The sequence below is a fragment of the Tasmannia lanceolata genome, unplaced genomic scaffold (assembly GCF_043159265.1).
Source record: "Tasmannia lanceolata isolate RefF3 unplaced genomic scaffold, GAP_Taslan_0.1 ptg000006l, whole genome shotgun sequence".
Lineage (NCBI taxonomy): Eukaryota > Viridiplantae > Streptophyta > Magnoliopsida > Canellales > Winteraceae > Tasmannia > Tasmannia lanceolata.
The window spans coordinates 49,413,824-49,428,021 of record NW_027518683.1 but is presented as its reverse complement, the minus strand read 5'-3'; the positions used below and the strand labels follow the sequence as shown (position 1 = coordinate 49,428,021).

The 14,198-nt window shown below is 37.0% G+C and overlaps 1 protein-coding gene across 3 annotated transcripts in view; it reads right to left on the bottom strand.

Annotated features, from left to right (window-relative positions):
* Positions 1 to 515: 515 nt before the first annotated feature.
* Positions 516 to 14,198, bottom strand: part of VHA-A1 (vacuolar proton ATPase A1) — a 45,517-nt gene continuing 31,834 nt past the window's right edge. For all 3 annotated transcript variants that reach the window (XM_077383460.1, XM_077383461.1, XM_077383462.1), the window contains 7 exons: positions 7,989 to 8,149; positions 5,116 to 5,322; positions 4,816 to 4,999; positions 4,627 to 4,710; positions 1,871 to 2,064; positions 1,729 to 1,788; positions 516 to 1,151 (listed from right to left, as the gene is read on the bottom strand). In XM_077383460.1, the coding sequence (XP_077239575.1) occupies positions 947 to 1,151; positions 1,729 to 1,788; positions 1,871 to 2,064; positions 4,627 to 4,710; positions 4,816 to 4,999; positions 5,116 to 5,322; positions 7,989 to 8,149 (1,095 nt within the window). In that variant the 3' untranslated portion in view covers positions 516 to 946. The remainder of the gene's footprint in view (positions 1,152 to 1,728; positions 1,789 to 1,870; positions 2,065 to 4,626; positions 4,711 to 4,815; positions 5,000 to 5,115; positions 5,323 to 7,988; positions 8,150 to 14,198) is intronic.

Genomic DNA, 14,198 nt, shown 5'->3' with positions numbered 1-14,198 from the left:
CTCTATTCTCACAACCAATACTCTCTCTTCTATCTTTGAGCAGAAACCCTTAGTTGGGCTCAAGAATGAATGTTTAGATCTTTGAAGGGAAAAACTATTTACATTGAAGCTCAACAAATGAATGGTTTGGATCTTTCTTTCTAACAAAGTGACCCAGTGAATTTCCTAAAAAAATACTCGTTGTAGGATGTACATGTAGGTGAGGTAGGCCCATTTATATTGCATCTGTTCGAAAATACAATTAAGTCCACCCTTTTCGAAGATCCAAACCTTAGTTGTTGGGTATTAGTATTACTAGATTGTGCCCCTAAAAATCAGCTCCATTGGATGATCCTAAGCCTTTAATCTGTAGATAAACTACACCCTATAGAAATCTCGATAGGTTGAAGAGTTAGGATATTTACGTTGGGGATATACATATTAATTTATTAGAAAATTCATCTACATAAGGCGGAGATGAAAGGCGTTAAGAGCAACAGTTCATGATCGCTTCCCTAAATTGTAATAGAAGAAGAGAAAAAAGTCATTTCCATCTTATTATTGATGTAATAATATACAAATAGAGAAGAGTAACTCACTGACTTTGCTCCCTGTCAATTGAAAGGCAAAAAATGAAGGCCAGTTTCCTGCAAAATCCAAAATTCGTTCTTTTTTCGTGTCAAAATATTAGAATATAATTCGAGAAGAAGCAGGAGTCTATCCAGATTAAGAAATGATGCTCTGCTTTACATCACAAGAAGAGATTTTTCATGGCCTAGACATTTAAGAAGAGCTCAACTGTAGATTTTCGCCGAGAATAACCCAATGCCAATAGCTTCGAGAAAAATATGCGCAGGAATGCAGGAATAAATGAATCCGCTGCACGCTCTCTTCCATCAGATTGGGTGCATCTATCATCTGAATTTTCGAGGCTGATGAAGAAAAATTCTTGATGGGTGTGCTCAAATCAATCTTCATCGTCGGCCAGGGAAGCGAAAGAGAAGGGTCTAAATTTGTAGCCGTCACCGTAGTAGAACTTGTTCTGGAATTCAACCCAATGAAGACGCAAGGCATGAAGAAAAGCACTGAGGGTTTCCATCATCAGTAATATGAAGGCAGTGGCAAAGGCAAAAACTGCAAGCCCGATCAACCGGATGATAATGTTGTCATACCTGTTACAGCCATCGTGTTAAACTCTTAATCGTGATTAAAGTAGTGATTCATGAATGCAACTACTCATCAAGTGTCCTAGATTAAGATGTTTTGTAAGCTGTCCAAAATTGATTATTGGACTCAAATTTGGCCCTTAGTTTTTCAGCTAATTCTGGGAACGATCAATGTGCATATGATGTTTCTTCATTTGTGGAGAAGCGCTGAACTCTTTTCAAATTTATTTATGAACGCAATATTAAATTCTAAGATTAAGGATATACTCTTTCTAAAAGCCAACATTTCAACCATTTTTCAGCCGTGTTCGTTTTGGATTTTGAGTCCAAAACTGTTTTTTTTTAATGGTAGTCCAAAACTGATTATTCGAATCAGAGGTACGCTTGCAATCACTTTGGACTAAAATCAATTCTCAAAATCCAAAACGAATAGGGCCTAAGTAATTGAGAAGGGTTCCCATGAAGAAGTTTTCAATCTTTTAGGCAGCCAAGCTAGCCATTGGCCAACAAGAGGCGAAGACCTTATTAATCCAGCTACAAGAGAAAAACTAATGATAACATGATAGGAAAAACTAAAACTTACCCCCAAGCCAGGAGGAGGACTTTCTCATAGAAAACTGTTGACAACTCTGAGTGAGCCAAGCTGTGGAGCAAAGCAATTAGTCAGGAAAGTATAAATAGAATAGATAGAGATGATAATCAAACTGTGGTAAACTGTGACTTGCCTTAGAGCCCAGAGCCGAAGGTATGATGCAGTATTTGAGACTGCACCCAGCACAAACTCAATAGAATGTATCATTTGATGTACAAAAACCTCACTGAAATCGAACTCTTCATGTTCGTGCCGTGCAGAATCAGGTTCTACATCTAGATCCATCTCAGAGGTGCCCAGGATTCCGTAGGTACGACCTTGGAATCTCTGCAATATAAAATCATTAATTATTTTAATAAGCATCCAAAATCTTGGGAAATTTTACTAATGTTCTTTTTATTATTGCGAATTTTTGGACACGGTATCAAGAAAACTCGTCATTATTGTGTTGCGAAAATCTGCAAATGCAATAGGTACAGGCGTACAGCTACACCTCATTCAGTGCCCCATTTTCTCACTAGAGGTTAAAGAGTCATTATAGAGTAAATCAGAAAGTTTAACAAGTTTTGAACTAAAACAACTGCACAAATTTCAAAAAGATGCTCTGATACATCATTTTCAGGAAACCCCAAATATGTGAACCAATTCTTTTAAAATGTTGCATCTCAAAATTGTGAGGGTAGCAGAGTGCATACAGAACAAACTGAATCCTAATGTAAGTTCTCACAGGTTCTTTTATGGTAAGCAGTAAAAAAATTAAAAAGTACTTGAATATATGCATTAAGTGATGCTCCATATCACTCTTATCCCCATAATGCATCACATTACAGTCTTATAGCAATTAGCAACACTAAGATGTAGTAAAAAAATATAAAGAGATTCCAGAAAAAACAAACATTGAAAGAAAGAAGTAAATATAAACCCATCAACAGTCAAGGGTACATTAAAAATAGTATATTTCCAATATTTCCATGGGACCCCCATCAGATTTAGATAAATTAACTTTGCTCCTCTCTATTTGAAAGTGCTTATAATTCGTGTACAATTTTTGTCAAATTGGGATTCAAGTTGAATCCTGCCTAGCTTGTAGTTTTACTCCTTTTCTTGTCTTAATTTTTTTGTTTTCGTTGTTTTTATTGCTGCAGCTAGCTCTAGAGTGCTATTTTTATATAAAATGTCATTTGTTCGGGAAAAAAAACTGAGATCATGAGGCCTTAATCATAAATTTGAGCATTGCAGATCCACTTCAATTGAAATTAAAAACCTATAAAGGTAATTTTGATTTTCTAGAATATCTGTTGAGTACCTTAAGAATTGGAGATGTTCAGATTCTTGAGATTTACTAAGGTTTCAACAAAAAATTATTTTTATGAAATAAAAATCGTTTTGAAGGTCTTTAAAAGATGACAAATTTGGTCTTGAATATAGAAGCATTCAAAATATCCTTCGATTTTGCATAAGTAAATAAACTGAATTCGATTATATTTTTCCCCCTTTTAAGAGATGCACTTCCCACAGATTGATGGGTACTGAGCAACAAGGAAAATCTTCTTAAAAAGATTTGGCTTAAAGTGATAAAAACATATGGCTGGTCTATTGGCTTAAAATGATAAAAACATATGGCTGGTCTATCATAGGACAATTATGTTAGAAAACAAGGGTAAGCAAACCTGATCTTAATTTTCATCCATACTTTTAATTCATCCATTTTCACAACATGTCGTTCCCTACATGAAGTAGAATATCAAAACCAGCAATGAGACTGAAAATTTGATATGGGAAGCAGGATACAGAAAATTCCACACAATATTGTCTTTAATTATTGCATAACTAATCATCAACGCAAACATTTGTATCAATAATTGTTGAGAATTCCCATAAACAGACTGTAGTACATAGTAAAATATAAATTCTACAAATCATCACCCAAAATAAGAATATATGCGAATATTTTAGCAGCTCTCTCACAACTGACAATAGTTTTTTATCTTCATACTGATGTCTTGGGAAGTAGTACCCAGTACAAGTATGGAAAGCATTCCACATTTGAGAAATGTGTTCCTTAAACCACGAAACAGTTTCCTATTTCTAGGAGAACATTAAAAAAAATGAGGTTAAAAAATTACAAAGCCAAAAGATTAAAAATAAAGGCTATTTTAAAAGCATCAATGAAGTCAAGTGTCAACAGAAATTTTTAACCAAAACCCAATAACAAAAGTTTTGAGAGGGGGGCCAGTGGGAACTTTGAACCATTGTGGCTGATACTGCAGTTACTGGGAGACCATCTAGGCATGCAAGAGATCAGTTTCCTAGGCTATTACAGATAAGGTTTTAAATTTTGGTTCCAGTTAGCATGCCGGTAGGCACGGAATAAAAGCATGTCACTTTTGGTTATAGATTTTGGCAAAAATCCTAAAAAAATTATGGAAATGCTTACAAATGATGAAAATTTAAGACAAAACTTTACGAAATGCTAGAACAACCATAAATGCACGCCTAGAACCCATCACATAATTAAGAAAACCATCCATAATGGTTTAACACCGCATTATATGTGTTGTTGCGGATGCCTGGAACACTAAGGTCTTATTCTAAACTAAAAAGGCATACAACCACATATAGATATACTTCAAATAAACCAGAAATGAAGGAAAACAACCACTCCATTCATTAATTTCATAAATAAAGTACATATGCGATGAAATTTAAATGATTTTCTAACAAAAATAAATAAAATAATTAATTTTTAGTGATTAAAAAAAATCTTACTCCGTGTTATTCGGTTAGATCAAGTAAGAATAAATCACATATACAAAAATTAGAAGCTACTCAGTTCATTCACACTGTAGATGCACCACACAATTTGTGCAAACTGAATATCCAGCCTACCTCAGAATGACGCTTCCTCAAAATGAAAGGCTTTGGAAAGAGCATCCAAGGGACGGCAACAATAGCCAAAAGCAATAACAAGATCTGCAAAGGAATATGTTATAAGATAACCGAAAAGAGATAAAGAAAAACATGCGTGTGAGTGTATGCTTTCAGAAAAACAAGAAAGGGAAGTGATAGAAATCAAACCTGCAGTGGTTTCTGACCCCAAAACAATTGATTGTCACCAAGATCATCAGTAGGACTCAAGAACATGTAAATCATTACATGATATAGGTCCGCTTGGGACCCTGTGCACCACTTGATGACAATGAGAAGTGCAAGGTAGCCAAAAAGGCTGTTTAGAAAGATTATCTGTGGCACAAATTGATACCTACGAAAGAAGAAATAAAAGTCTGTATATTTTTCACTTTCTTCACCAACTCCGTTTGGAAAAAGACAATAGCAAGAGAGGAAAAAGAAACAACAAATGAAAAAAATAACGCTCACCGTATATCTATGGAGCTGCCAAAGAACCTTGCATTGAAGTAACTTTGTATAATTCCTAAGTTCATCTGAGTCACACCTAACAAAATAGACATCTTCATTTTGAGGGAGTTTAGGAAAGGCAACTCAGAACGACTTCCACGCCAGCTCGGGTCCACACCAAATTGGTATGGATCCCGGTATTTGATTAGTCCAGCAGTATAGGCATCGCTGATCAAAGAACATGAAATCAACATTAGATTTTCAAAATATGATCCTCTTAGGAACTTGTATTTTGAATAACTCATAAATTAACATTGGGATATTTGCAACAATGAATTTTTATAATAACAAAAAAAGAATGAAACATAATGGCATAACTCATACTATTGAATTCTTATATTGTGTATTTTATTGCATTATCAATAATTTTCTTATTTTTATTGAGAATCAAAATACTTAATAAGTTTAAAAAATAATAAATCAAAGCATGCGCATACTTAGCCGTGTCATGTTATACATAAACTTTATGTTCTATTTTCTCACTATTTGCTAAATTTTTAATAAAATAATAAAAATAATTTGACAAAAGAAAAAAAATCTATTTTTTCATTTATGTTGTGTTGGGTTGGTTGAAGTTGGCTAGGAGATTAGGAGAAGAAGAAGTCAAAAGGAATTAGACAAGCATGGAAGATGGGGAGAAGATTAGAGGAAGAGTGGTAAGTAGTGTGAGGAAGAGTCGTAGGTAGTGTTTGGTTGCGCCGCAATCCGTGAGAAGATTAGTGGAAGATGTAGGGGTGTTATTACCAAAATAGAGGGTTGAAGAGAGAGAGAGAGAGAGAGAGAGGATAATAAGACAAGAATCTTGTCCTAATCTTCTCCACAAATTCCACCAAAATGGAGAAAGATGGGGGAGAAGATTAGAGGGGGAAACATTGACGCCACGTAGGAAAAAAGCTAATAATGATGTCTGGAGGTTGTCTGGTGGTCAAAGGGAGTTTGGCCAACCAAACATGCTCTGGGTAGATTTCGGGAAGATCAGCGGCGTTTCAGGCGTTTGAAACGCTGCTACTCTTCCCACCTTTGGTAACCAAATAGAGCATTAGCGTATTATGTGGTTTAATATACTAGTATGTCTTACATAGTTATATTTATATGAATTGAATGTGAAATGTGGCGTGCATGAATTATGTGCGTATTGTATGGCGAACTATCCCTGTATGTGTAAAATAATTATGCGTATATGAATTACATGAATGTGGTGTGTATGTATTATGTATAAATAGTGGGATTGTGTGCCAATATGTTATTTATTTGGCGTTATGTTATGTTTAGACATGCATCACAAAGAATGTCACTAGATGTTTGATCTTGTTAAACCATCACGGATAATTATCTTGCTTATGTTATTGTTTCTTTTTTTTTCTTTTTCTTTTTTTTGAGAAAATAACGATTTCATTCCATAAGATCAAGCATATAATGTGATGGGGACAAGATGTCCCCCGTACAAGGTAAGAGATCAATCGAATGATCACCACCACACATGGGGATTACAGAAGAAAAATGAAGGATCAAAACCCAGTTCTCAACTCTGTGTCAATAGCACACAGAGCTGATAAAGCCATGCCAAGCTCGTCCGCCATTGAGTTAGCCGAACGACGCATATGACGAATAGTTGGTTTAATTTCGCGAATCAGATCTCAGATTTCGTCAATTAGATGGGCAAGCCTCCAAGGGACCGCACATTGATTCCTAGCCCAAGCAATAACATTCGAAGAGTCTCCCTCCCCGATCAGTGGTCTGAGATTATGTTTGGCAGAAAAAGTGCTCGTGTCTCGGCCTCATTTGCATGATTGCATCACAGATTCCAGCAGGGCCAGAATACGACATTACGGTGTCACCGTTCGAGTTCCGAAGGAGCCCACCAATGCCAGCCACCCCTGGATTGCCGATCGAACTCCCATCAAAATTAAGTATAAGCCAGCCCTCGTGTTTCGGCTTATGTGATTGTCTCTAATGTGTATTGTATTTATTCTAGCATTTTCTTGAAGTTTCATCTTAAATTTTCATCATTTGCATAGTCTTCCAAAAACTTCCATGATTTTACAGGATTTCTACCAAAGTATGACTGAAACTGACATGTTGCTATTCTGTGGCAACCAAAACGTATACTGAAACCGACATTTGAAACCTTGGAAATAGGTTATGAAAGAATTTTGCGCTGCCAACAAATTGCAGTTCTTCAATGAAATTCGATGCCATTCAAAAAAAATAAATAAATAAAATAAAAATTGCAGCTCTTCATTAAGCTTTGCTCTGACATTTGCTTGTCAGATTAAGCTCTCGCATTAAGGCCTTTGTGAAATATGTTGTATAACAATTTAAAATTTTGAAGCAGTTTGCAGGTGGTTTTGAGAAGCTTCAATTCCCTAGTAACCACCACTGCAGAGAGAGAGAGAGAGAGAGAGAGAGAGAGAGAGAGAGAGAGAGAGGATTATAAAAATTAGGTTAAATGTATCAGGATGTGCCCATTAACAAACATGAAGTTCTGTTACCATTGTGACGGTCAATTGGAAAAAAAAAGCATTGACGGGGCCAACAATGGTTGAAGTAGATTCTAGAAAGAAAAAAATGTACCCATAGCATACCAAATAACATATACGCCACCTAGTAGTAAAGAGAGAACCATTATGGAGCCAATTATATACAGATAATCAAGAAACAAATACAGAATATACAATTGATTTGCATGACAAAATTAGTCAAATGTTAATGAGGTTAGACATAAAAAATCGGATAACATTTGTTATAAGGATGGCATATTGATAGAAGAAAGAAACATAGTTTCATATACATGGACCTGCATCTAAATAGAATTTAAATAACTACAGAGGTACCTGCATGTAGTATCCCGGCATTTATAAGCGGATGCACCAAATATATGAAAAGGAACAGAGAAGAATTCATTGTAAATCAATCCACAATAGATTGAAAACAATGACATCAAAAGGATAACATAGCGCCCACCAAATGCCATCTCCATAAAGTTCCCGAGTTTCTAAAAGGAAAATGCATAAAGATCAGACTTTGCAAGTTAAGAAAGAAGTAAAACGTTTGCTCCAACTAAGGTGTATGATTTGGGTTCCAACTTACTACTAATACTGAAAATAATCAACACGAACATAAGTGCATCTAACAGCAATAGAAAAACATTCCAACTTACTAACAGTGAACATAATCAATACAAACATACCTAACAGCAAAAGAAAAACATATAACAAAAATATAACTGCAATTATATGTAACACTCATGAATTAAAGTAGTTGCAATGACTCAGCAAATCAAGTGTAAATCCTGCTATACGTCAACAAAGTTAGGACTCAAGATCAGTACCACATGCTAAGTTATACAAGGGAAGCAAGCAGGGCTTGGAAGTTCCACCGCTAATGTATGCCGAAATTATTAAGAGAAATAATCATTTAGCGAAGAAAGATAGGACTGATCTTAAGTACATGTCAACACAGTAACACCATTTTCCTCGTTAAGCTTGGAATAAACTAGTAATGTCAACAGTGCATCCTTAGATCCAACTGTGAGGTTACCTCTACAACAGGTGCACATATAACTGGTCTCCTGACACCCCCTCGACAACTCACTCGGTTGCAGAATTAGTTCTAGAAGTGAAAAGTGCTCTTTTCCTCCTTGATTATAACTTTTACTGTGCTTACCAAGGTTGCCACGGATATGTGGGAAGCGGGAAGCGTCAAGGAAGGCTTGACGGACCACCCTCTTCCTTCGTCTTTAGGAAAGCAAGCTAGAATATCCTCTTATTTTTATTAGCTAACTATGAGAAGTAGTCAAGTAGGTATCTGAAAGAGTACTTCCTGAAGTGAGCATTGTAAAAAACCTCTTGAAGCACAACTCGAGGGGATTACAAGCGCAAGGACCACAATAATCAGTTTGTTTGGAATTCAAAATCAATTCTGAGAATCCAATGTACTCAGGGTCGGGGAAGCTTGACAGGGAAGCGTGAAGGGAGAAACTGATTATTGGACTCAAATATGCATTAAATTTTAAGCCCAATAATCAGTTTGTTTGGGATTCAAAATCAATTCGGAAAATCCAATGTACTACTAATAATCACAAGCATCAACGATTTAATGCTCTAATGGTGTGTTTGGTTGCCCCAAACTACGCCACAAATGTCATTCTCGAGAATTTCTTGGCAAGGGAAAATCTCGGGATATATTAATTTTTATTATTTTTTTCGGGTTTATATCGGGAGATAAACGGTAAAAATAAAATTATTTAAAAATATATAAAAATATTAAATTTAAGAAAAAATATAAATAAAAATGTCGTAAAAATATCGGGATAATATCGTGTTATTATCGGGATATTTTATGATAAAAACGAAAATATCGCTATATTTTAAAAATCTCGGGATTGATTCGGGATTTTGTTGTTTTATCAAAATCTCGCGACAAAAACACTATATTTTGAAAATATCAGAGATATTTGTGACATAGGCCCCAAAGCCAGGATAGTTTAGGGGTTTTGCTTTGCATTTGGGTGCCATGTCAGCAAAATCTCTTGTTTGGTGGCCAATGTAGCATTGAAATCCCTGGAGACTGCCAAACAAGTTTCATCGGTAATTATTGCATGTCTGTGACGTGGCATCCATGTCCCTTCCTCATACTTCCAAGCCAAATTTCTCAAAAAGGTGGAATTTGGCTTGGAGAATGATGCTCTCTCTCTCTCTCTCTCTCTCTCTATATATATATATATATATATATATATATATATATATATATTGGTAATGACACCCCCTCCCACTACTCCACGAGGTTGGCGACCAAACACTACTTATCACTATTCTAAGCGGTAAATTCTACGTAAATCAAATGTTTGTCTCCTCCCTATTGACCACTTATACCACTAATCTACAAGGTAACTACCTGAAGCCAAACAGAGACTACAAATGGATCTTTGAGGTGTTGCACATACCATATAAATACATTTGATAGACCGAAGTACAATTTTTTGCAACCACTATGTAATCTAGTAATGAATCTGGACGTCGAAGTTTGGTGTGACATTTTCAAAATGCAAGAAGGGTAATTGAATTTAAAACGTTTAGGTTTCCTAGTGCACTTGCAAAAACCATGTTCCTTACCTACAGGCCATCTAATGAGGTGATTCCTAATGACAATAACCTCATCATTTCTTCTCTGTTCCACGTTTCAAAACATGGAATTCTTGTATTGAATTTTTAGTGCATTTGTCTTTGAATTCTTCACCCTCATCTGCCATAGGGTGAAGCTGCTCTTTCCATCGAACCGGTCAATGTTGAACCAGGTGGAACTCGGTCCTCACCATTGTCTGCAACCTGGAAACCCGTCTTTGCACAAAATGCGAAAGAGACTCTACAAGTGCGCATGCCGCCACTTTGTTTCCAACTAGCCATCGAGATCTTAGGAACAGTAGTCATCGTGTCCCCGACCATACGATATAATCTGCCACACTTCTCTCCTTTCATCAGAACCATACAACCGCGTGTGATTTTCATGGCTCCACCTGCAGATGAATACCTGCAACCCTTGGAGTCCAACCGGCCAAGTGACACTAGATTCTTCCATATCTTAAGGACATGAGCCACACCACCCAAAGTACAAACCATTCCATCGAATATCTTGATCTTCATCGTTTCAATTCTCATGACGTCACAAGCAAGGTTTTAAATTTCGACCGAAACCCAAAATTTCGGTCGAAATTGGGTTAACCCGAAGCGTTACTTTATTTCAACCGAAATTTCAAAATTTCGGTCGGGTTAACCCGAAGCGTTACTTTATTTCAACCGAAATTTCAAAATTTCGGTCGAAATTTTGTTTTCCTTAAATTTCGGTATGAAATATTTCAATCAGGAATTGTAGGAAAATCACAAGAAAATCTACATTTTATTAATTATTTAATATGTCTGAAATTTCAGGTGAACTTTCGATAATTTCGCCCGAAATTTTAGACGGGATAAAATATTGCTTTTTCTATTTCGTGGGATTTCGAACGAAATTCCGAAATTTCAGCAAAAATTTCGGTTTCGGTGAGTACTGAAACGCATTCCGAAACCGAAATTTAAAACCTTGGTCACAAGTTGACCCGTCACCCAAGGACATTACACCTGCCCTTATCTCTTGGAACATATCAAAATATTCCATCCTGGAGCAGATACGAACATAGCACTTTGAATCTAGAATCCACTCATCATGTGATTACCGGTGGAGAATTTAAGAACCCAAACTCTTCGCTTTACTCATCCGCTACCGCCACCACCGTATTCGTAGCACTATTGTCCGACGTGTCAGATCACTTCGAACAATCTCACTTGATGTGGTCGGGTTCCTTGCAACAATGGCATTGCACGCCCTTTACGCCGACCTTGGTTCTTGACCTACCTTCTCCTGATCCCCTGACGACCTTCCTCTTTGGTTCCCACGATGAACAACTAGCACATGCTCTTGACTCCCATCAAGAACAGGCTTCTTCCGCATCTCATTCGATAAGAGCGACACTGTGACTTTCTCTAACTTCATTGTATCCTTACTAACAATAAAGTCGTCACCATGTTGTCATATGAATCCGAAAGTGAAGAAGCAAAATGGCCTTTTCGTCTTCCTTCAACTTTTCATCGGCCTTGCGGACCTAATCCACAAGCCCGTTGAACACAGTAATGTGTTCCAAAAGATTTCCGCCTTCCCGCATCTTTAGCCCGTACAACTACCGCTTTAGATACAATCGGTTGGCCAAGCTTTTCAAACTTCTCCCATAACTTAGGTACTTTTTCTTCTTCCATAACGTTATCCGCCAGACATAGCCGAACTGCGATGACCGCCTTCAACTAAATGTCTTCCCACTTAGAATTTGCCATCTTCGGCTTCCCATCATTTCCCTCCAACGCCTTAGCCAGGCCCTGCTGAATAAGGATGCCCTTCACCCTCATCTTCCGTAAGGTGAAACTTCCCTTTCCGTCGAACCAGGCAATGTTGAACTAGGTAGAATTCGATTTTACCGCCATATTAGATTACCCTAGATGCGAAGCTCCACCTCAAAATAGAATTTCTCGGACCATCTTTCTGTCCTCTAAAGATCAATGTAATCACGATCCAATCACAACACCCACGATCACTCCACTCGGACTCAACGAACGCTCCAACCAGAGCTCTGATACCCCTTGTTGAGAAAATCTGTCGGGCAAATCCAATTCGATCGTGCACAAATAAACGGAAAAGTAAAAATAAAAACAAACCACAAGAAGAACACCGAGAATTTACATGGTTCGGCAAAGATGTCTACGTCCACGAGCGAGAACACAATCTTCCGCCCCTATGAGAAAACAAAAATTAAAGGGATTACAAAGTATTAACCCAAACCCAAAAACCCGCAATCCTTTCCCTTCCTTCTCAACCAACACCATATACGGGAGAACCCAGGAGAACAAACCGAAGAGAAGCCCAAGAGAACCTATTGAAGGAAATCTATCTCCCTCACTCTCATTCCCTCTCTTCCTCTCTTTCTCTTCTCACACCCAAGAGAAAACCTAAGCTCGGTTTTCCCTCGTCTAGCAACCACTATGAAGAGTCGTTTAAGAAGAGTTTATATCTAGGTTTTGCCAAACCAAAAAATCATTCCTCTTTTAGTTTTACCTTCCCACCACAACCAAAATTCCAGTTATATTAGATAATTGTGGTGGTGGGAAACAAGGCAACTTTCCCAAAAGAAAACGTGAATCCCCGAAAAATTCGAAATGTGTTTCCCAAACTCGGAAATGCGCTTCCCAGGAACTGGGAAACACGCTTCCTCATATCATGGGAAGAGGGATGTTTCCCATTTCAGAAACAAGCTTCCCACTGCTCAGCGGTGTTTCCGGGATCTTTGGACTTACATTTGGCAAGTTTATTGGAACAACAAAATGAAGACAATTATGTCCTACTTAAACTAAGAGAGAGTTTACATCACTCTAGAATCTAGACATCCAACCTTTATACACACACACACAGTAAAAGAAGGAAAAGACAATAGAAGACAAATTATGTCCTTCTACTAATAACATGTCTACAAAACAAAAACAAAAACCCTTAGCAACGGCAGCAAACAAAGAAAAGGATGTACGTGGCCACCAAAAAGACCTAAAAAACTACAATCATTTAGAAAACAGGCATGTGATTCCAAGATGACAATTTCATTGCATGAGACTCCAAAATGGGTGAAACACCAAATATTGTCCTTTTCATGATGAATATTAGAGACAATACAATTATCATCAGAACTCGAAATGGTTGGCATATCTTTGAAGTATAGGGCGATCAATCACAATTAGAACTTCCCACCAAATGAGACTAAGAGAAACACAAAGATACTTGAGGTCCTAAAAAACCAAAGAACTCAACTGATTTCCAAGTTCGAAATCAAGTTGAAACTCATGATCCTCAAGAAACACACAGATCAATGACAATAGTGAAATGCTTTGGATGACAATGATCTAACGTCTCATAGCGCAACTGTAAGGTAGCTCCATTGTGACCTGGTGGTCACGGGTTCGAGTCACGGAAACAGCCTCTCTGCAAAGCAAGGGTAAGGCTGCGTACATCTAGCCCTCCCCAGACCCTGCAATGGCGGGAGCCTCGTGCACTGGGCCACTCTTTTTTTAGTAGTTGCTGCATGAAATGCATTATACATAATCAATTAATTGTTGCATCTAAATCCATTTTGAGGAGCCAATAGAGGACACGACAAAGCAATATTAGCAACCACCAAGACACAATCATATATTAAGCACTTCCATAAGTCGAATTACAAAACTTCAAACCTTCTACATTTTCAATATTTCCAATGAAATTAAATAGTAGTAGTAGTTAGTAAGTTGAGAAACCAATGGAACAAAAAAAATTGTAAAAATATATTTGAGATATGAAGTGAAAATAATTGACAAATTATATTCTTAAAAAATTACAAAGGAGGAAAACCCTCAAGGTCTTAATATTGTGATGTACAGAAACTTGATAAGAGACACGTTTTACCATTGCAATGTGCAAATTCTACAGCTATTCCT